The sequence below is a fragment of the Phascolarctos cinereus genome, unplaced genomic scaffold (genome assembly GCF_003287225.1).
Source record: "Phascolarctos cinereus isolate Bilbo 61053 unplaced genomic scaffold, phaCin_HiC Scaffold_4;HRSCAF=312, whole genome shotgun sequence".
NCBI classification, from domain to species: Eukaryota; Metazoa; Chordata; class Mammalia; order Diprotodontia; family Phascolarctidae; genus Phascolarctos; species Phascolarctos cinereus.
In genome coordinates, this window is record NW_027555847.1 from 344,740,203 (window position 1) to 344,760,924 (window position 20,722).

The 20,722-nt window shown below is 35.8% G+C and overlaps 1 protein-coding gene across 3 annotated transcripts in view; it reads left to right on the forward strand.

The window, feature by feature from the left end:
- The window catches only part of EMB (embigin), a 44,777-nt gene that overhangs the window by 11,176 nt on the left and 12,879 nt on the right, over positions 1 to 20,722 (forward strand). For all 3 annotated transcript variants that reach the window (XM_020996741.2, XM_020996748.2, XM_020996756.2), the window contains exons 2-4: positions 7,894 to 8,010; positions 17,221 to 17,407; positions 17,748 to 17,836. In XM_020996741.2, coding sequence (XP_020852400.1) covers positions 7,894 to 8,010; positions 17,221 to 17,407; positions 17,748 to 17,836 — 393 coding nt within the window. The remainder of the gene's footprint in view (positions 1 to 7,893; positions 8,011 to 17,220; positions 17,408 to 17,747; positions 17,837 to 20,722) is intronic.

Below are 20,722 nucleotides of genomic sequence, written 5' to 3' on the forward strand. Positions count from 1 at the left end.
TACTTTATACAGTGTTCTCCTGGTTTTGCTCATTTTACTTTGCATCAGTTCATGTAAATCTTTGCAGGTTTTCCTCTGAACATCTGGCTCATCATTTCTTATAGCACAGTAGTTTTCCTTCACAATCATATATCATATATCACAGTTTATTCAGCCAGTCCCTAGTTAATGGGCATCATGTCAATTTCTAATTCCTTGACATCACAAAAAGACCTGCTATAAATATATTTGTATGCATAGGTCTTTTTTCTTTCTCTTTTTTAAAAAACATTTCTCTGGGATACAGAGCTAGGAGTGGTATTGCTGGGTCAAAGGGTATACATGGTTTTATAGTTCTTTGGGCATTGTACCAACAGTGCATTGTATTTCAATTTTCTCACATCCCCTCCAACATTTGTTATTTTTCTTTCCTGTCTATCACCTTAACCAATCTGATATGTGTGGGGTGGTATCTCATAGTTGTTTTAATTTGCATTTTAGTGATTTAGAGCATTTTTATATGATTGTAGATTGTTTTGATTATTTTGTTTGAAAACTGCCTTTTCATATATCTATTGGGAAATGGCTCTCATTTCTATAACTTTAGCTCAGTTCTCTGGGCCTTTCTCTGAGAAACTTGCTATAATTTTTTCATAATTATTATTATTAATTATATTTCCCTTCATCATATTTCCCAACCTGTTTATCCTAATCTATCTCTCCTTTCACCCTGTTCATGCTCGAAAGTGTTTTGCTTATGACTTTTACCTCCCCCAATCTGAACTTCCATCTATTACCACCCCTGCCCCCTTTCTCTTATCTCCTTTCCTTCCTACTTTTCTGTATGGGAAGATAGATTTCTTTACCCAGCTGACTGTGTATGTTGTTCCTCTTTGAACCAGTTCCAATGAGAGTAAGGTTCATTCACTCCCCTCTACCTCTCCTATCTACCTCCCCTATCTTCCCCTCTACTATAAAAGCTCTTTTATACCTCATTTATGTCAGATAATTTACCCCATTCTATTCTTTCCCCCCCTTTGTCTAGAGTATTCCTCCTTCTCACTCCTTAATTACTTTTTTTTTTTAGATGATCATCCCATCATATTCAACTCACACCCATTTCTTCTGTCTCTTTTAACTGCCCTAAAAATGAAACAGTTCTTAGGAGTTACAAGTATCCTCCTCCCATGGGGGAATGTAAACAGTTTAACCTTATTGAATCCCTTGTGATTTTTCTGTATTGTTTATCTTTTTATGCTTCTCTTGAGTCTTGTATTTGAAAGTAAAATTTATACTCAGCTCTGTTTTTTTTTTAAATGGGGAATGCTTGGAAGTTCTTTATTTCATTGAATATCTATTTGTCTCCCCCCACTGCCCCCCTTGAATGATTAAACTCAATTTTGCTGGGTAGGTAATTCTTGGTTGTAATCCCAGCTCTTTGCCCTACTGAGTATCATATCCCAAGCCCTCTGATCTTTGCATGAAGAAGTTATTAAATCTTATGTTATCCTGATTGTGACTCTATCATTTTTTAATTGTTTCTTTCTTAGTGCTTGTAATTATTTCCTCCTTGACCTGAGAGCTCTGATATAAATTTGGCTATAATATTCCTGGGAGTTTTCATTTTCGGATCTCTTTCAAAAGATGATTGGTGGGTTCTTTCAATTTCTATTTCACCTTCGATTCTAAAATCTCAGTGCAATTTTCCTTGATAATTACTTGGAAGATGATGTTTAGGGTCTTTTTGATTGTGGCTTTCAAGGAGACCAATAATTCTTAAATTATTTGTCCTGCATGTAGTTTCCAGGTCAGTTATTTTTCCAATGAAATGTTTTACATTTTCTTCTATTTTTTCATTCTTTTGATTTTTGTTTTATTCTTGATGTCTCATGGAGTCATTAGCTTCCACTTGCTCAATTCTAATTTTTAAAGAATTATTTTCTGCATTGAAATTTTGTACCTTTTTTTTATTTGGCAATTCTGCTTATTAAAGAGTCCTTTTTTTCAGTAGATTTTTGTACATCTTTTCTTCATGGGGCCAATTCTGCTTTTTAAGGACATCTTCTTTTCAGTGGCTTTTTATGCCTCTTTTGCCATTTGGCCAATTTGTTTTTTTAAGGTGTTATTTTCTTTAGTATTTTTTGTGCCTCCTTAACCATGTTGTTGACTTTTGTTCTTTTCCTAACCTTCCCTTTACATTTCTTATTTTGTTGTTTTTTAAAAATTTTTATTAATTTATTTTGATTTATCAACAATCACTTCCATATGCTTTTGAGTTGAAAATATTTGTCCCCCTTCCTCTGCCCCATCCTCCCCAAGATGGCACACAATCTGATAGAGATTTTACATTTACATTCCTATTAAACATATTTTTACATTAGTGAAGTTGTAAGTAAAAATTAAAACCAATAGGAGGAACCATCAGAAAGATGAAACAAAACTCAACAGAAGGTAAAAACAAGTGATAGCGATTCGACTTCCATAGTTCTTTCTTTGGATGTGGACAGTATTTTCCATCCCAAGGCCTCTGGAGATATCTTAGATCCTCGTAATGCTGAGAAGGCAAGTAATTTGATCTAGGTTTAACAATATTAGTCATCACATAACATGGCTGTTATTGTGTACGAAGTCCTCTTGGTTCTGCTCACTTCACTCAGCATCAGACATATAAGTCTTTCCAGGTTTTTCTGAAGTCAGCCTGTTCATCATTTCTTATAGCATGATAGTATTCCATTACATTCATATACCACAACTTGCTTAGCCATTCCCCAATTGATGGGCATCCTCTCAATTTCCAATTCTTTGCCACTACAAAAAGAGCTGCTATGAATATTTTTGTACATGTGGGTCCTTTTCCCATTTGTTTGATCTCTTTGGGATATAGCCCTAGAAGTGCTATTGCTGGATCAAAGGGTATGCACATTTTTATAGCCCTTTGGGCATAGTTCCAAATTGTTCTCCAAAATGGTTGGATCATTTCACAACTCCACCAACAATGTATTAGTGTTCCAATTTTCCCACATCTTCTCCAACATTTATCATTTTCCTGTTTTGTCATGTTGGCCAATCTGATAGGTGTGATGTGGTACCTCAGAGTTGTTTTGATTTGCATTTCTCTAATCAATAATGATTTAGAGCATTTTTTCATATGACTATAGATGGCTTTAATTTCTTCATCTGAGAACTGTCTGTTCATATCCTTTGACCATTTATCAATTGGGGAATGGCTTGTGTTCTTATAAATTTGTCTTAATTCTCTATATATTTTAGAAATGAGGCCTTTATCAGAGAGACTGGTTGTAAAAATTCTTTCCCAATTTTCTACCTTCCTTCTAATCTTAGTTGCATTGGCTTTGTTTGTGCAAAAACTTTTTAATTTAATGTAATCAAAATTATCCATTTTGCTTTTCATAATGTTCTCTATCTCCTGTTTGGTCATGAATTCTTCTGTTCTCCATAGATCTGATAGGTAAACTATTCCTTGTTCTCCTAGTTTACTTATGGTATCAGCCTTTATATCTACGGCACGAACCCATTTTGACTTTATTTTGGTATATGGTGTGAGATTTGGGTCTATGCCTAGTTTCTGCCATGCTCTTTTCCAGTTTTCCCAGCAGTTTTTTTCAAAGAGTGGGTTCTTATCACAGAAGCTGGGGTCTTTGGGTTTATCAAATAATAAATTACTATAGTCATTGACTACTGTGTCTTGCATATTTAATCTATTCCACTGATCCACCTCCCTATTTCTTAGCCAGTACCAAGCAGTTTTGATGATTGCTGCTTTATAATACAATTTAAGATCTGGGGATTGCTAGGCCAGCTTCACCTGCATTTCTTTTCATTAGTTACTTTGATATTCTGAACCTTTTGTTTTTCCAAATGAATCTTGTTATTTTTTCTAACTCTATAAAATAATTTTTTGGTAGTTTGATTGGTATGGCACTGAATAAGTAAATTAGCTTAGGTAGGATTGTCATTTTTATTATATTAGCTCGGCCTACCCATGAGCAACTGATGTTTTTCCAATTATTTAGATATAATTTTATTTGTGTGAAAAGTGTTTTGTAATTGTGTTCATAGAGTTCCTGGGTTTGTTTCGGGAGGTAGACTCCTAAATATTTTATAATGTCTACAGTAAGTTTAAATGGGATTTTTCTTTCTATCTCTTGCTGTTGGGCTTTGTTGGTAATATATAGAAATGCTGATGATTTATGTGGGTTTTCTTATTTTATTGTTAAATCATTTTTTAGCTCTTTTAGGAAATTTTTTTTTTTGGGTGGGGGCTGAGACCAATTCGTGGTTTTCTTTGAGGCTTTAAATGTAGCAGTTTTGGCTGTCCTGAGTTTGTGTTTTGATCTTTCCTGTCACCATAGTAACTTTCTATGGTCAAGATCTTTTTTGTTGTTGTTTGCTCATTTTCCCTACCTATTTCTTGACTTTTAACTTTACATTTAAGTAGGGCTTTGCTCCTGGGCTGGAGGGGGCCCTGTGCCATGCTTTAGCTTTTTTGAGTAGCTACTTCTGGGGGTCAATAAGCTTTTAGTTCTTCAAAGGTGGTATGATCTAAGGAGAGGTATGTTTACTACTCTCCTGAATTGTGCTCTAGTCTGTGAGAGATCACAGGCTCTCTTTTCTGCTGTGGAACTGTGATCAGGGTCCCTATTCCCCTGGGTCATAACCTGTGCTGTGCTAGTGCTCCTCCTCATCCTGGGACTGTGACTCAGGACTGCAACCTGGCTCTGACCATGAGCAGTGCAACAGAGTCCTGCACCCAGTGCCAGTAAAAGGACTGCTATAATCTTCTAATCAGATGTCCAACCCCCTTACCTACTGTGGGCTGAGAGCTCTAGAAGCTGCTGCTGCTGATGTGGTTGATTAAGTCACCCCAGGGCCAGTTTCTGGTTTGTTGGGACATGGTCTGTGCTGGCACAGCCTGTTCTGCATTCACCCTGATGCAGTAGACCTTTCCTGCCAACCTTCTAACTTGTCTTGTGCTGGAAAATTGTTTTACCTTGTCCCTGTATGGGCTCTGCTGCTTCAGAATTTGTTTTGAGGCATAATTTAAAGTTGTTTGAAGGGCAATTTGGGAAAGCTCAGGTGAGTCCATGTCTGTTCTCTGCTGTCTTGACTCTTATCCTCCATGCCTCTTTTACCAAGCTATTTCTTTTTTCATAATTTTCTTGTATTGTGGCAGCTAGATGGTGCAGGGGATAGAGCTCTGGCCTTGGAGTCAGGAGGACCTGAGTTCAAATCTGGCCTTAGACAATTGACACATTAGCTGTGTGATCCTGGGCAAGTCACTTAACCCTGATTGCCTCACCAAAAGGCAAAAAAATCATTTTTTTTCTTGTATCACTCATTTTCCCCTTCCCCCCAATTTTTCGTCTACTATTCTAATTTCTTTAATTTTTCCAGGAATTTTTGTTGGGCTTGGGTTAAATTAGTATTTTTCTTTGAGGATTTGTTTATAGCTATTTGCACTTTGTTATCTTCTTCTGAGTTTATGTCTTGGTCTTGGTATTCACTGCTACCATAATAGCTTTTTATGGTCAAATTTGTTGTTGTGTGCTCATTTTTCCCTGCCTATTTCTTTTTCTTTTTTCTTTTCTTAGAGGCAGTTGGGGTTAAGTGACTTGCCTGGGGTCAAGTGACTTGCCTGGGGTCACACAGGTAGTGTCAAGTGTCTGGTCTGAGGCCAGATTTGAACTTGGGTCCTCCTCACTCTAGGGCTGGTGTTCTATCCATTGTGCCACCCAGCTGCCCTGCCTGCCTATTTCTTGACTTTGAACTTTATGTTAAATTGGGCACTGCTCACCTCAGGGTGGGGAGGCACTATGCCAAGCTTCAGGCTTTTTTGTGTTGCTATGCTAGCTCTAGGCGTCTACAAGTTTTTGGTGTTTCCAACGTGAGGTGATCCTAGGAGAGGTCCTGGTCTGTGCTCTTGGCTTTACCAAGAAGCCTTCCAATCTCCTATAGTTGTACTTGTTAGCACTCCTCTCTGCTTTGGTACTGTGACCAGGGCCCTGCTTCTTTGTCACCAACCACCGGCATTTCTCCCTGCTTTGGAACTGTAATCCAGAGCTGCTTATGGACAATAGAGTTGCCAATCAGCACTAGCCATACCCAGAACCATCACCTGTAATCTCTTTTGGAGCAGTTGTCCAGCCCTCTTACCATCTCTGGGCTGAGAGCTTCTGAAGCTGCTATTGCTGTCGCTGTGTTGTGTGGGCTCTGGACACATCTTCACTCTGGGGTTAGAAACTTCTCCTGCACAACAGTATTCCATTACATTCATATACCACAACTTGTTCAGCCATTCCCCAATTGATTGGCATCCTCTCAATTTTCAATTCTTGGCCACCACAAAAAGGGCTACTGTACATGTTTTTGTACATGTGGGTTCTTCCCCCCCCCTTTTTTTTGGCTAGGCAATGAGGTTAAGTGACTTGCCCAGGGTCACACAACTAGTAAGTGTTATGTGTCTGAGGCCAGATTTGAACTCAGGTCCTCCTGAATCCAGGGCCAGTGCTCTATCCACTGTGCCACCTAGCTACCCCCCCTTTCCCCTTTTTTATGATCTCTTTGGGAGATAGAACTAGCGGTGACATTGCTGCATCACAGGGTATGCACAATTTGATTGCTCTTTGAGCATAGTTCCAAATTGCTTTCCAGTATGGTCACATCACTTCTCAACTCTCCCCACAATGTGCTAATGTCCCAATTTTCCCTCATCTTCTCCAACATCATCATTTTCCTTTTCTGTCATATTAGCCAGTCTTACAGGTGAGGTGGTACTTCAGAGTTGTTTTAATGTGCATTTCTCTATGATCAATAGTGATTTAAAGCATTTTCCATATGATTATATGTAGCTTTAATTTCTTCATCTGCAAACGGTCTGTTCCTAGCCTTTGATCGTTTATCAACTGGGGAATATAGAATTTTTTTTTTTTTGCTGTTGTTAAACATCTCCCAACTACATTTTAATTTGGTTGGGCCTGAGTTTGGTGGTGTGCTAGTCTTTTCTACTTTGTATTTGATCTCTAATCCCTTTTCTCTGTTTGGCTTCTCAATGTTTCTACCTCCTACAATTTTCTTTATTCCCTCCTGCTCCTTATTACTTTCTTCCTAACATTATCTGAATATGTTTTGTTATTCTGAGTTCGTAGGTTATGTTCAGGTTTGTGCTGGAGCCAGCTCTACCTGAGCCAATTGTCAAATTTGTGATGTGAGCATTTAAACCTGGGAAATAGGCAAATACTGCAAATCATGGCTTGATATACATTTTCTTTTTGCTCATTGTCTAGATTTCAGAAAATGATGGAGAAAATGTTAATAATGCAGATTAAATTTAAAAGTTTGTTGGACCATTTTCATTTAATAGAGTTATTGTTAAACATTTATCAGCACACCCTTGGCTACATTGAGGCAATAGGATTTAAAAATAAAAGAAATAACTACAAGGAGGCCAGAAAAAAAATTAGGGTTGTTATTTAAGATGAGTTATATATATCATTTTTATAGGAAAATAGTTTATTTTAAAATATTTTTGTTAACTGTGAATTAGACAAAACAAAACCCAGCCTGTTAGGAACACAGCTATTTGTTATTCTTTTGGTGAGGCATTTGGGATTAAGTGACTTGCCCAGGGTCACACAGCTAGTAAGTGTCAAGTGCTAAGGCCTGATTTGAACTCAGATTTGATCCTCCTGACTCCAAGGCCAGTGCTCTATCCACTGCACCACCTAGCTGCCCCACATCGATTTTTAATCATTCTATCTGCCTCTTCATAGTGTATTAAGTAGTAGACAGTGTGTTGTGTTAGCTGATACAAACCAGTTTTTCACAGAGTTAGTTGGTATATCTCAGCATGTGGTATGGAGACTAACAAAATCATATTTTTCTTATTTCTAATAGATGCAAATTTTACAGCTCAAGCTGTCACTGAAGGAACTGTAGAAATGGCTGAGGAAAATGTGACAAGTTCATCATTCCCAGAGTTAATTACTATGGAAGAGACCCTGTTGGTGATAGGTAAATATATGGTGTTGTACATGTAACAACATTTTGTAATTTTTTTTTCAGTTTTAATCCACTTGGCATTGGCAAAATGAAACATAGGCAATTAGATTAATTATTAATGTTGCTGCATTTATGTTTTCAAAATACTTAGCATCCATTGTGGCATTGTACTATTTTTTTCTGATAAGAATCTCAAGTTGAATTACAGATAACATTTTTATACTTTTTAAAAGAATACGTACGGTTCTTTCTTAGGTGGGGAAGACTAGAAGTTCAATCACTTTCACCTGAAACTCTGAGTGTCTTATTTCCTTCCATGATGACCTTCACTCCTATAAGGGAATCAACCCATGCCACATCACTGGCCCTGTGTTTTTCTAGTGGAAATGACTAGAGTTATAAGCCATATTTTTATCCTAGCAAAATGGTTACATTTTGCCCAACTGCATTTTTGCAAAGCAGATTTTCAGTACTATAGTCTTGGCTACATGGATTCTTTGAATCCATCAAAGCATTAAGTGAACAGACTGACCAAAAAAAAAATAGCTAGAATTTATATTAAGCTTTAAGTTTGTAAAGAACTTTATATACAGGGTGTCCTAAAAGTCTTATGGCAGTTTTAAACTATTAAAGCTAGGTTAAAACTGCCCTTAGACTTTTGGGACACCCTCTATAGTAACTCATTTGGTCCTCATAAAAAGGTAGGTTCTCTTATTACTCTTATTTTACAGATAAGAAAACTGAGATACAGAGAGATTAAGGGACTTGCATGGGCAGGGGGAGTCACACAGTAAGTATTGTGGCTGGATTTGAAGTCAGATCTTTCTGATTCCAAGTCCATGCACTGTACCACCTGAATAGCTCAGAGTATTCATAGAGAGTTAACTCTGGTCCTTTGAAAAAGACTTTCCAACTCTCAGAATTACAGGGCAAAGTGTACAATATCACCATTTATTGCACATTTATTATTTTCCCCCTCACCGTCTCCCTTGTAGTTGTCTCTTTCAACCTTTAGGTCTCCATATTTCAATAATGTCAGATTCTTTAAAATATCTTCAAGGCTGAGCTGGTGCCACTTTCTCCATTAGGCCTTTCCTGAGCCTTCTAGCTGCTATTGCTTCTTGTCAGTGTTCCCTGCCCAAACTAAATTGAATTTGCTTTGTAGAGCTTTTGCATTTACTTATATGTATACATGTTGTTTGCCCCAATAGAATGTAAGGGCAGGGACTTTTTTTTTCCTATGTATCCCTAATGCCTATCACTGTGTCTAGCATATAATTTTAGGTGTTTAATAAAAGCTTATTGACTAATTGTTCAGGGGTAATTTTTAAAATGACAGTTCTTAACTGTAAGAGTAATTAGGATTTAAGAGGTTTTTAGTACATTAAATAAAAATAGCAGTTTTGGTTATCTGATATATTCAAATGGTGTGATGCATTTTTTTAAATGTTACTTCCAATTGGTTTAAGCCATTTTAGCAGCTACATTTGCTGAGACCTAAATGTAGTCAGACAAATTTTCAAATTTTGATTATTTACTTCATTTTGTTTGAATGTATTTAATAGACATCAGATAATCTTCTTGATATCACTTCCTGAAATCACAGTGATAAAAATATCACTGATCGTTTAACTCGGATTTTTGATAGCATATGTAGTTATTACTACGTAATTGCTGCTGGTTGCAAATTTCCTATCTTAGTATTTGGTCTGACAATTTCTTCTCTTTTGTACCCATTCAGTAAATTTCATTGTCACCTTATTGCTTCCAGGACCAAATATCAAATCTGTCTGGCATGTGAATCCCTTCGTAACCTGCTGCGCATCCATCTTTCTGGTATTCTTATACCTTTACACTCGTTCCATACTCTGCAATCCAGTGACACTGGCCTCCTTGTTGTTCTTCACAAGACACCCTGTCTCTGAACCATGGGCATTTTCACTGGTTGTCCCCCTATGCCTAGAACCCTTCCTTTTCATCTCTGCCTTTTGGCTTCTTTGGCTTCTTTCAAGTTCCAACTAAAATCCCATCTCTATAGGAAACCTTTCCTGACCCAGCTTAATTTCTAGTGCCTTTCCTCTGTGGATTATCTGTAATTTATCCTGTATATAACTTGTTTGCACATAGTTGTTTACATGTCATCTCTCCCCATTAGACTGTGAGTTCCTTTTCTAGTGGTCAGCATAGTAGCTGACACACAGTAGATTCTTGGTGAGGCAATTGTGGTTAAGTGACTTTGCCCAGAGTCACATAGCTAGGAAGTATTATGTGTCTGAGGCTGGATTTGGTCCTCCGGACTCTGGGGCTGGTGCTCTATCCACTGTGCCACCTAGCTGCCCCTCATGCAATGGGTTCTTAATAAATGTTTATTGACTGACTGCTCATTGTTCTTTATATAATAACAATCACTTACTTTAGGGTTGTTTCATTTTTACTTTGTCCTTTTCAAAAATTTCTTTCTCTCTTCCTGCCCCCCTCCTCACCCCAGCCATTTGGTAGCTGGTTCTTTAGGTTGAAACCGTTTTTGAGAGTTTCAAACAGATGTATCGGCCTGCACAATCTCTCATCAGCAAAATTAGCACCAGCTCTTTCCAGCTACTTACCTACCAATATAGCTAATGCATCAAATGAAGACTAAGGTGTTAACTGAATGGGACATATCAGATCCAGCAGCTCTGGGTCATGAAAGACTGGAAGGAGTAGTTGGTATCTAAGCAGTTGAAGAGTCAATTCCATGGATATCTGCCAAACCTGAGAGAGACAGGCAGCCATTGTACAACTAAGCAGGCAAGAGGTCCAGAGGCCAGGTAGTTAAGGTAGCAGTGCTCAGGGATCAGGAATCCAGTCAGAATAATCTAAGCAACAAGAGATTAGGGGATAGGTGAAGGGTGTAAATAAAAGGAATGTTGAAGTTGTAGAGGCAATAGAGCTTTGTAGTGAAGAAAGGGCTTTGTAAAGCAAAGACTTCTTTTATGCTTCCCCTTTAGGCCTAGAACTGGTCTCACAGTAGAGTTGGGTCTGTAGGTGGAGGCAGGTAGGCATATACTTATCTGGAATAGGGGAATGAGGAGTGGAGAGCAAAGTAGCTAGCAAAGAAATCTACACGTGCATTTTGAAAAAGTTCATGTTTAGGCCTATGGATTCATATGTCTCATTTCTCTTGATTTTTTTTTTTTACTGGCCCATATCTTGATTTGACTGCCCCAAGCAGAGTGGCTTCTATACATATACATAGATATATACATAGACACATACATATACTGAGTCAATCAATATTTGTCAAATGTCAAGAGATGGATGAATCTGTGTATGGCATATAATCTATACACCAGTTTAACATCACTTCTAAGGAAATATATTAGGCTCAGTGCTTTTGTGCTTATAAGAGGAATATGATCAATAATACTTAGAACCAATAGTACATATCCACTTCATTTTCTGTTAGAATTAGGCAAAAAGGCAAACAACAAAGGTAAATAAAAAGGCAGGATGTGATGGTGGGCAGAGAATCTAGAGAAAAATGATTGTAGGATGTCTGGATCCTGGTGAATTGAAAGCAAGTTGGTGCCCCCTTCTCACCTGTCCTGAGGAAAAGTGTGGTAAACCAATGTAGTAGGGCTTCTGTGAGAAAAGGTGTCTAACCTCTCAATTTAATACGTACTGTTCACTTTAAGCACTGGGCTGTGTTAGCTGGTTGTTTTTTTTAAATTGGTTTGGATTAACTTTGTGTTAGTAAAATCATTTGAAAATAGTAGTAGCAAGCTTGTATGAGAGTTAAGGCAATGTGTGTAACCATTGCAGCAGCTTCCCTTTAACTGATGATCCAGTAAGATTTGAAATACTACTTTGTTCTTTTTTCTGGGAACATGATTGTGCAAGAACTGGGCTATTATTCATTGCCATTCACTAACAATTGCTATTCAGTTGTTGAAAATAAGAGTAGAAATACATTGTTAAAACATAAGTAGAAACGTTTACCACTTTATCATCTGCCTCCGAAACGACAAAATACTTGCATCTGAAATCAGTTTTCAAAATGGAGAAATAACAGAGTAAAATGTTTTAATGTCTGTTACAAGTGTAGATAGAGGAAAACAGTGAGCCAAGAACCTTCTCTAGCAAAAATATGGCTTAAATCTTCACTTGAATAGTTATAAGGTAACCCGAATTTCTCTGAAAAGTCACCATTTTGCAAATGTAGTCTCCATTATGTAAGCTCTCCAGATTTTCTTGCATTAGGAAAGCTAAATGCATATTTGAAAAATAGTTTGTGTGTGTCTTGTATATTACCTTTGCTGTTGTTCTCATGTATTCTAGATATATTTTATAAGTAGCTGTTTCTGTGTATATCATTTATATGCTTTTGTACATACATATATTGTGCATATACACGTAATATATATCTTAGCACTTACACATGCAGCATGGTGGGGGCAACCTATCTCCTACTTACACTTATTGGTCATGTCCCCCAGAGGATGGATACCTCAGGTTCTTACCTTGGTGGGTCCATACTTCTGAAATTACAGCTCACAGACTCCCACTGCTAAGTTTAATAATAATAATAACAATAATAATTGCTTGTATTTGTATCCTCTCCTCTTAGCACCATCTCTGGCACTTAATAAGCACTTAAAGACTTATCTTAAAGTATATAAATCAACTTTAATTTATTTTAAAGTATATAATTCAACTTTAAAATAAAACAAAATCTACATAATAGGTTTGCAATTTCATGCACTACTTTTCTGTTCTACAATGTTTATAAAAATGATGATTTTAATTAGTATTTAATTTTAGAATAAGATTAAAAAAAAGAAAAATGTAAAGGCCTTTGATATTCATTAATGATGGTTATGAAAATAACAGTGAAGGTTTCTGCATTTCGATTCTCTCTTGCCTCTAAAACAATATTAAAATGATTCAAAAAAACATAAAAGAGAAGAAGATAATATGAAATTAGTATCAGACTTGATTTTGTTGACCTGTTGTTTATTCATAAATTGTTCCCTTAACATTTTCTGTTCTTCAAATTTTCTTTTAACAGCTCTCTTTATATCTAGGTCATGTATCCATTTTGACCTTCAAGATCTTGTTCAATGCCCAGTTTCTTCCAGACTGCTTTCCAGCTTTCCCAACAATTTTTTGCCAAATAATGAATTTTTATCCTAAAAACTTAAGTCTTTATGCTTGTCAAATACAAAGTCACTATAGTAATTTATAAGTATTTCAAAGTTGTTTGTCTTTATAGTGTATTTGTCATTATATGAATTGTTCTACTGGTTCTGCTTACTAATTCTGCATCAGGTCATAAAAATCTTCCTAAGTTTGCCTTTCATCATTTCATATGGTACAATAATACACCATTATATCCATAAACCATGAAATTCAGCTGTTCCAAAGAGGATAATGTACCACCCTCTTTGTGTTCAGTTCTTTAGGCCTTGTATTTCCAAAGTTTACAAAATAACTATTTCCAATTTCACAGCCTTTTCATCTTTCAGTCTTATGTGTATACTTTCTGAATGTTTGGTTTTTTGTGCACTAATAACCTACTTTTTCCAGTGGGTGCTTGACTGAGTATTTTACTATACGGAACTAACACTTCAATTCTTTTTAGAGAAAATAGGCTCGGAGTGAGAATGCTCCAGATACAAGGACATTGTTGTTGGAGAAAAAAAAAGATATTTTTAATCTTGCCTCAAAATTACTACCCAAATTCTCATTTCCTGTTGGAATGAAAAAAACATTGGAGAATGTCAGGAAAGAAAGCTTGAGGGAAGGGATGATGATGATGGAATAATTTTTCTTACCATGGGTAGCCCCCTTCCCATTGCTTTTGATGAGCAGATGTTTAGTGTTCCACTTCACTACTCAGAAGATGCCCAGCCTCTGGACCAATGGGCTATTTATGCTGAATGTCCCCATCCCTAACTTTGACTTTTCCAAATTCTACCCATCCTTGAAGGCTCAGTTTAAGTTTGATATCCTTGGATCTAGTCTGCCCTTGTTATTCTTTCTATCCTAGGAATTACAACAGCAAAACTGATAACAATAATAGCCCACACAAGTAAAACTTTGCAGTTACATATCATTTTACATGCATGTAAGGTACGAAGTGGGTGTATCACTAGCCTTGTTTTACAAGTAAGGAGACTGAGCTTCCAAAAAGTTTTGTCATTTGTCCAAGATCTTCTAGTTATAATGAAATGGAAAGACAACTTAAAACATAGGCCTTTTCACTTGAAATCCTGGACTCTTTACTTTGACGTAACTGCTTTTACTTTAGAAGTGATCTGTCTTTTTCAGGACTTGAGTGATTTTGTAGCTAATTTGTAGCACTAAATTTAAGACTTAATTATAACATTATTCAATAATTCATGTGTTCTAGTCTCATTTTCTCAACTAGATTGTGAGCTTTTTGAAGGTGTTTCCATTTATATCCAAAACATAATGCTTAATACACAGTTAAGTGTTCAAACATTACTTTTGTTTGTTGATGTGATCCTGCTGAGCAGAAGTCAATTAGTTGATTTGATTCTTTAAATAAAAAATAAAGGATTTTATTTTTTCTAATTACATGTAAAAAATTTTTAACATTCATTTAAAAAAATTGACTTCCAAATTCTTTTACTCCCACCTCTTTCACCTCATTGAGAAGGCAGGGAATTTGATGTAGGTTATACATGTGCGGTCATGCAAAACATTAATCCTGTTGTGAAAGAAAACAGGGACAAAAAGAAAGCACACAAAACACTAAGTAAAAAATAGTATGCTTTGATCTGCATTTAGAAGAAATTTAGTTCTTTTTCTAGAGGTGGATAACATTTTTCATCATATAGAAGATTACTTGTTTCTTTACATCCTTGAGATTATCCAGACACCAACAGATTTGGCTTTCTTTAAGGTACAGGTCAAGTGACAATTACTATAGGCAATCTTTGCCAATTCATTGAGTTGTTAATATACTTTTTTTTTTTGGTGAGGCAACTGGGGTTAAGTGACTTGCCCAGGGTTGCACAGCTAGTAAGTATCAAGTGTCTGAGGCCGGATTTGAACTCGGGTCCTCCTGACTCCAAGGCTGGAGCTCTATCTACTGTGACATTTAGCTGTCCCTGTTCTGTTTTTAATTGATCATGATTCCACAAATTTTTTTCTTAGTGTCTGATACTTTCTGGACTCCCTTATTTTATACTCAAAGGCATTCTTTTTTAAAGCAGGAAATTTAATTCAGCTGTTTTTGAATTGTATAAGCAGTTTTTTCAAGCATTTGCCCACAAAGCACTTCCAATTAGCTGTGCATACAGTTTTTAAAACTTCACACTTGGTTGCTGCTCAGGAAAGCATTTTCTCACTTTTTAAATTTTTAAATGTCTTTATAAGTGATGTCACTAAAAGCTATTAGACAAAAGCTACTTGCTGTCCAGCTTTTCCACACATCTTGTCCATTGTTATTGTTAATTTGCATGTGTGTGGGGGGGAATAGAGTGTTTTAGAGAATTGAGAGTCTTACAGAGAATTACAGAAAGCTTCAAAAATCTATGTAAGAAGAAATGTCATTGATTATAGCATACCCTTAGGACCCGACCCTTTTTAAAAAATAATTAATTCATTTATTTTTTAGTTTTCAATATTCACTTCCATAAAATTTTGAGTTTTAAATTTTCTCCCCTTTTCTCTCCTCCCCCATCACCAAGATGGCATGCAATCTGATATAGGCTCTACTTATACATTCATATTAAGCATATTTTCACATTAGTCATGATGTAAAGAAGAATTAGAAATAATGGGAAGAACCATGAGAAAGAAGAAACAAAACAAAACAACAAAAGAAAAGGAGAGCAGATAGTATGTTTGATCTGCATTCAGACTTCAAAGATCTTTCTCTAGATGTGGATAGCATTTTTCGTTGTGAGTCTTTTGACGTTATCTTATATCCTTGTGTTGCTGAGAGGAGCTAAATCTATCAAAGCCAGTCATTGCACAATGTGGCTGTTACTGTGTACATTGTTCTGGTTCTGCTCACTTCACTCAGCATCAGTTCATACAGGTTTTTCTGAAATCTGCCTGCTCATTATTTCCTACAGCACAATAGTATTCCATCACATTCATATATCACAACTTGTTCAGCCATTCCCCAATTGATGGGCATCCCCTCAAAGGACCTGACTTTTAACAATAAGGATGAGGATTTCATTGATATAGGAAACTCCTGGTTGACATAACTCCTATTATCCAGTGGAGGGGAGACCCTTCTCTGCATCTTTTGTCTTATACAGGTATCTATAGAATTGAAAGGTTAAATAACATGCAGTGGGTCATACAATGTCAGAGAAGGAACTTTGAACCCTGCTCTTCCTGCTTCTGAGGGCAGCTTTCTAGTCACTACTTTGTCCTGCCTCTCTTTAACAATAATAATCATAAAAATTAGTTCTTATGTAGCTACATGTAAGTTTTCTGTTTCAAACTTCATACTATTCAGAAGAGCTGAAGTAATAATTAACATTTTTTATCATGCTTAGCACTTTTCATACATCATCTCATTTGAGCTTCCCAACTACTCTATAAAGTTGTTAAAATAAGTATTATTATCTCCATTTTGCAGTTGAAAAGATAAACTATTATTGGGATTGATTCAGAAACTCTGTTTCACCTCTAAAGTTTTTCTTTATATGAAAAATTTTATGCTGCTTTAATCATACTTTGAGACCACGCTTCAACCAGCAAGATATATTTATTGAACACCTTCTGTGTGTCAGTTATTATGCTATGGATATAAAAGGAAATACAAAACTTAGTGTTCCTCTTCAAAGAGCTTAAAATCTAATTGAGAAAACAAGGCAATAAGTACTATAGGATTATGGCATATAGCCGTGCATTTCTATTAATATTGATTTCTTTTTTAAAATATATTTATTTTTAGTTTTCAGCATTCACTTTTATAAGATTTTGAGTTCTAAAATTTCCCCCTCCCTCCATAAATGTACAATTGTATTAAACTTTCCATATTAGTAATTTAATATTAATTTCTTTCAAATTTGAAAAGAAAAATAAAGTGAATGAAACAACTTAGTGGTAGAACTCTTGAAAAACCATGTTTTGTTAAGAAACTTATAAAATTGTGATCAATATTTTGAAGCTAGTACAAATGTTTAGTATTCAATACCTGTCCTTTATCTTTTATCTTTTTTATCTTTATCCTTTATCTTTTTTAATTAATAGAAACATCTGATGCATTAGTGGAAAAAAATGTGACAATAGGAAACCCTACTAGCATAGAACTAAAATGTAACTTCAGTACCACCAGACCTCCTCCGGATGTGAATGTATATTGGACAAAAGGTAATGATCAGATCAATAGAACAAGTAGCATGAGAGTATTTGAAAATATCCTGCAAGCTCATATCAGGTAAGTGATACGAGAATTTGACTTCTTTTTAAAAAATTGTTTATTTTTTAGTTTTCAACATTCACTTCCATAAGCTTTTTGAGTTTAAAATTTTCCCCCTCTCCCTCCCCTTCCCAAATAATTTGACTTTTAAAAAAAAATGAAAGAAAATGTTATATGAGCATAAGTTAGCTAAATTTTAATTATTTTGTTGACTTGTTATTTCAAAATATTATGTTTACCCCTTTAATCGTTCACTTTATAGTATCTTTACATTGCTTAAGCTTATGTTTTATTCTATGCCTAAATCTTTTCATTTTTCGTGTAAAGGCACAAACATCGTCCTTTCAATTCTCTCTAGGTTAACAGTCACTGATAAAATGCATATGGACAACTATTCTTGTGTTTTTGAAGCAATAGAGGAACGAAAAGGCACATTTCACTTTAAAGGTCAGTACTGAGAACTTATCCATGTCAGTATTATGTTCTAGGAATTATAAAGCCTCATAGTTTTGTTACATTTCTAATGAATAAATGATATAGTCAACAGAATGTAATTATATTTGACATATACACAATGAATTTACATATGTATGCACATGTATGTATGTATACACAAATATTTGTGTATATACTGCACACAGTATTTATATATGTATATGCAAATACATGTTGTATACACACACAAATACCATGTTTAATATGAGGGGGCAGTGACACAAACTAAGGGGCCTGCCTTGGAGTTTAGATGACTTGAATTCAAGTTCCGGTTTTGATACATCTTGGCTATATGACAATGGGCAAGGCATTTAGCTTCTTGGTACCCCACAAAATACTCTAGGACTATTCATTAGAAAAGAGTTGAATACTTATATTGGTGGAGAAAATCTTCATACCAGTAATTCCTTACAGTGACTGGATCTCTCTACCTCCTTGTCCTTTAAAAAAAAAATCACGTACAATGTAAGAAAATGATTTTGTGGAATAAATCATAACAAGTTCAAGAAAAGAGACAAATAGAATAAATGTTCAGAAAGTATTTAGACATTACCTATTTTTTTCTTTTGTTAGTTCATTTATTTATTTATTTTTGGCGAGGCAATTGGGGTTGAGTGACTTGCCCGGGGTGACACAGCTAGTGAGTATCATGTGTCTGATGCTAGATTTGAACTCAAGTCCTCCTGACTCCAGGCCAGTGCTCTATCCACTGTGCCACCTAGCTGCCCCTCTTTTTTCTTTTATTAAGGCTTGCTTTTGTCCCACTTGTAAAAAGTAGAAATATTGCTTTGACAGTGCTAATTTCTAATTCATGATGTAGTATAATTAAAAGTGATATTTTTACTTGTGATCACTAATTCCCCCCTTTTTTCTTTGAATCTCATCATCTTCTAGTACTCAGTTCAAGGAACAATGAAAAGAATCAATCATAACATTATAGGACCATATACTTAAAACTTGTTTTTCCCAAAACAACAAATAAAATGTGTATATGTATGTGTGTGTATATGTATATGTGTTTATATATTATATGCACATATGCTACGTATATATAAACACATATACATATACATATATCTACATATCAGTGGGCACCTTTTCATTATTTGTCCACTTTGATTTATTTCAATTAATACCCATTTCTGACTAGAACCTCAGCCCAAACCCTGTGGTTTATTGGGTTTATTCAAGCATTTTGTTTTTTGGATAAAAAGATACCTGAGTGTTGTTAGCAGAGTGTCTTTTTTTTTCTTTTCTGCAATTTAGATGGAAACATTTCAATTGGGCTTATTAGTTTTTAATGTGCATTTAACTTTAATGCAACTTTAAGCGTACCCTGTATCCTAGAGGTATTTGACAAGTTAATAAATGTATCCCTTCCAGCTCTTTTCCTAAGAGAGAATCCTGCCCTACAAGTCATTTAAAAAATGAATATTGCCTGAAGAAACAATTAATTTCATCAGAATACAATTTAAAGGCTTCCACAGAACAATTCATATTGCAGTTGTTTAATCAGATCTTCAAAGCATATTTTATAAATACTCAATCTTCTTGTTACTCCACACCCATTGTATGTGACTCATCAGTTCTCCTAAGAAGAGGTCTTAACGTCGTTTTCTGAAATAGTTGGAGCTAGTACTGTGCCTGAACGTTTAATGAAACCTCAGTTTTAAATAGGACAGTGGAAGTCTGCTACTAAGTGTGTAAGTCAAACAAAGTGTACAAGTCTCAGTTCTGGGACCAATTCAGCAACAATGTCACTGTCTCAGTCTGTGTGCAAGCTAGAGATGATTTATTACTGTGAGATTATAAAATGGCCTCTGCTAGCTGATTAGTATGATGACAAAAAAAGCTGCTGTCTTTTGGTATTTGGCTGTCAGGAGGGTAGTTGATGCCAGAAGGGGAATGATAACCAAAGTATGCACTCTGAACATGCAGCTGCTAATGAGCCAGGGATGACTTTTAGCTCAAAAGATGCCACCTGGACTAGAATATTTCCACCCCCACCCCCATACGTTGTGCCAAAAGAGGGAACATTGTGACCCAAGGCTTCCACCTCCATAAAATTCATCATAGTTGCAGATGTTTTGAGATTCATCCTGGTGTTGGCCTTGGGTCTATTTGACCTTTAACCATCTAGTCTTGTTTCTTAAGAAGAAACTGAAACATATTATGTTGACTCATTTTTTAGAGAATTTTATTACCAGTACCAGTTTAGCCAAATTGTTCACTTAGACCATGAGGCTGCTTCCAATGTTAGTTTGACAGGTTGCCTCCATCTACAATACTAATCATTCCTTTTTAACTGACAGACAGCAACTGCAGAAGAAAATTGAGCTGAGCCTATACAAATACCTTTGTCAAAAGTGGGTCAAGCAATTATGTAAGGGAAGTACATCCTTTTCTGTTGTATTGCCACAATATGTGCTCTATTAATTAGAAAAAGATGATCTGAGAGAAATGATTGTATCTCTTGACATAGGAAGTTCCTGCTTGCTTAAAATTTAGCCTTTACGGTGCATATGGGGTACATGTTCTTGGAATATTATTGGTCACATCAGCTGGTCAAAATTAGCCTGTGTTCTTTTCTTTTCTTCTGCACTATGCTGATATTGAGACCCACTGTAGCTTTTGCCATCTCCATTCCTTTTTATTGCAATGGAGCAGTCAAGGAATGCCTTGATTTAGAAAGATCTAATTTTCACTTCTGTGGGAGAAGGTAGAAACATACTAGCTATTGTGCAAATGTCATCAGAATAAGTCTCTTCAGCTAGCCCCTTGTTCAACTTCTCATGCAGTGAATGCTCAAGAAATTTTAATTGACATATACTTTTTACT